General features: G+C 42.0%; 2 protein-coding genes across 3 annotated transcripts in view; both read right to left on the reverse strand.

Moving 5' to 3' along the window:
- The window catches only part of LOC114923949 (FAD-dependent oxidoreductase domain-containing protein 2-like), a 13,896-nt gene extending 12,653 nt beyond the window's left edge, over positions 1–1,243 (reverse strand). Inside the window, exon 1 of the mRNA XM_029287331.1 lies at positions 759–1,243. Coding sequence (XP_029143164.1) covers positions 759–1,063 — 305 coding nt within the window. The 5' untranslated portion in view covers positions 1,064–1,243. The remainder of the gene's footprint in view (positions 1–758) is intronic.
- TXN2 (thioredoxin 2) overlaps positions 1–1,285 on the reverse strand; it is a 50,532-nt gene that overhangs the window by 26,576 nt on the left and 22,671 nt on the right. The gene's annotated exons all lie outside the window — the stretch shown is intronic.

Here is a 1,285-nt window from a genome sequence, read left to right on the forward strand (position 1 = left end):
GGGCCGTTGATACATAGCAGGGGGCCAGGTATATAATCAACAGGCCCACTTGTACCCCTTGTCCCCACTTCACAAGGAGGGACTCCACACCGTCTATCTGAGGTACAGTGGTCTCCCTTGGACATAGGCTCTCCCTTATAATGACCGCTACCCCACCGCCCCTACCCCGGGTCCTTGGCTGATGAAATACCTGGAAACCTGGCGGGCAGATGTCCACGAGGGGTACACCCCCTTCCGTGCCCAGCCAGGTCTCGGTGATCCCTGCCAGGTCCGCACCCCCCTCTTGAATAAGATCTTGAATGAGGGGGGCCTTGTTTACCACGGACCTGGCATTGCATAACATCAGCCGGTGACACAATGATCTTGTTCTTTTTAAAACATTTATGGAAACCAATTAATTGCTATTTTAGTTTAGACTGAATTAAGGGATAGCAACAACAAAATGGTTGCATGAAAAAGAGATGGACGACCATCTTACAATAGCTCATGTACTGCAAATATTACATTTAATAAAAGATGGGAAAGCATTTTGCATGACCCAAAGATGCTTTTTCATGAGGAACTGGACTTTTTTGTTTTGTTTTGTTTGTTTGGGACAACTATGACCTGGATGACTGAGAATCTCCATAGACATTTTGCATGCCATTTTGTTTGACTTGAGGCTCAGAATATTTCATCCATGCTACATACCTATCTATGCATATCAACCCTCTCAAACATCTTATCTCTCTGTCATGTTAGTACCAATCCCATCTTACTTGTTGAATATGGAAAAGTCAAACTTCCAACCCAGGCAGCGAATGGCACGGTCATAAGGTGCACGAGTGGCAAAGTTGTCTAATTCGTCCTGTGGAAGAGTGACAGATTCTGGGTCACTGCTATTGCTGTTCTCCAAGTAGAACCGGAGGGTGATACGCAGCTTTCCTTTTCTGTCTTTGATGAGAACTAAGTCTGCTAGATCACCTTCTATAAGTCCATCCAAAGACTTCAACTGATACGTATCCAAGAGCCCATTGTTTATTGCTCTAAGAAAGAAGGAAAGAAACAATAGGTGGGATGTCATGTGTTACTTTACATGCCATATTTAGAAAAATGGCTACCACTCATTGTAACAATTCTAGATTAAATGTAGAAGCACTCTGGCTAGGTATGAAGCAACTTCCTGTGTTGCTATTATGTTTTACATTAGTTTTAGTATTTTGATGGAGAAAACATTACTTTTGTTTTACTTCAAATTATTATATATTCTTTTGTAAATATACTAGGAAGACGATTAACAAGTATA

Source organism: Protobothrops mucrosquamatus, unplaced genomic scaffold (genome assembly GCF_001527695.2).
Source record: "Protobothrops mucrosquamatus isolate PMUCROS unplaced genomic scaffold, P.Mucros_1.0 scaffold_22, whole genome shotgun sequence".
Lineage (NCBI taxonomy): Eukaryota > Metazoa > Chordata > Lepidosauria > Squamata > Viperidae > Protobothrops > Protobothrops mucrosquamatus.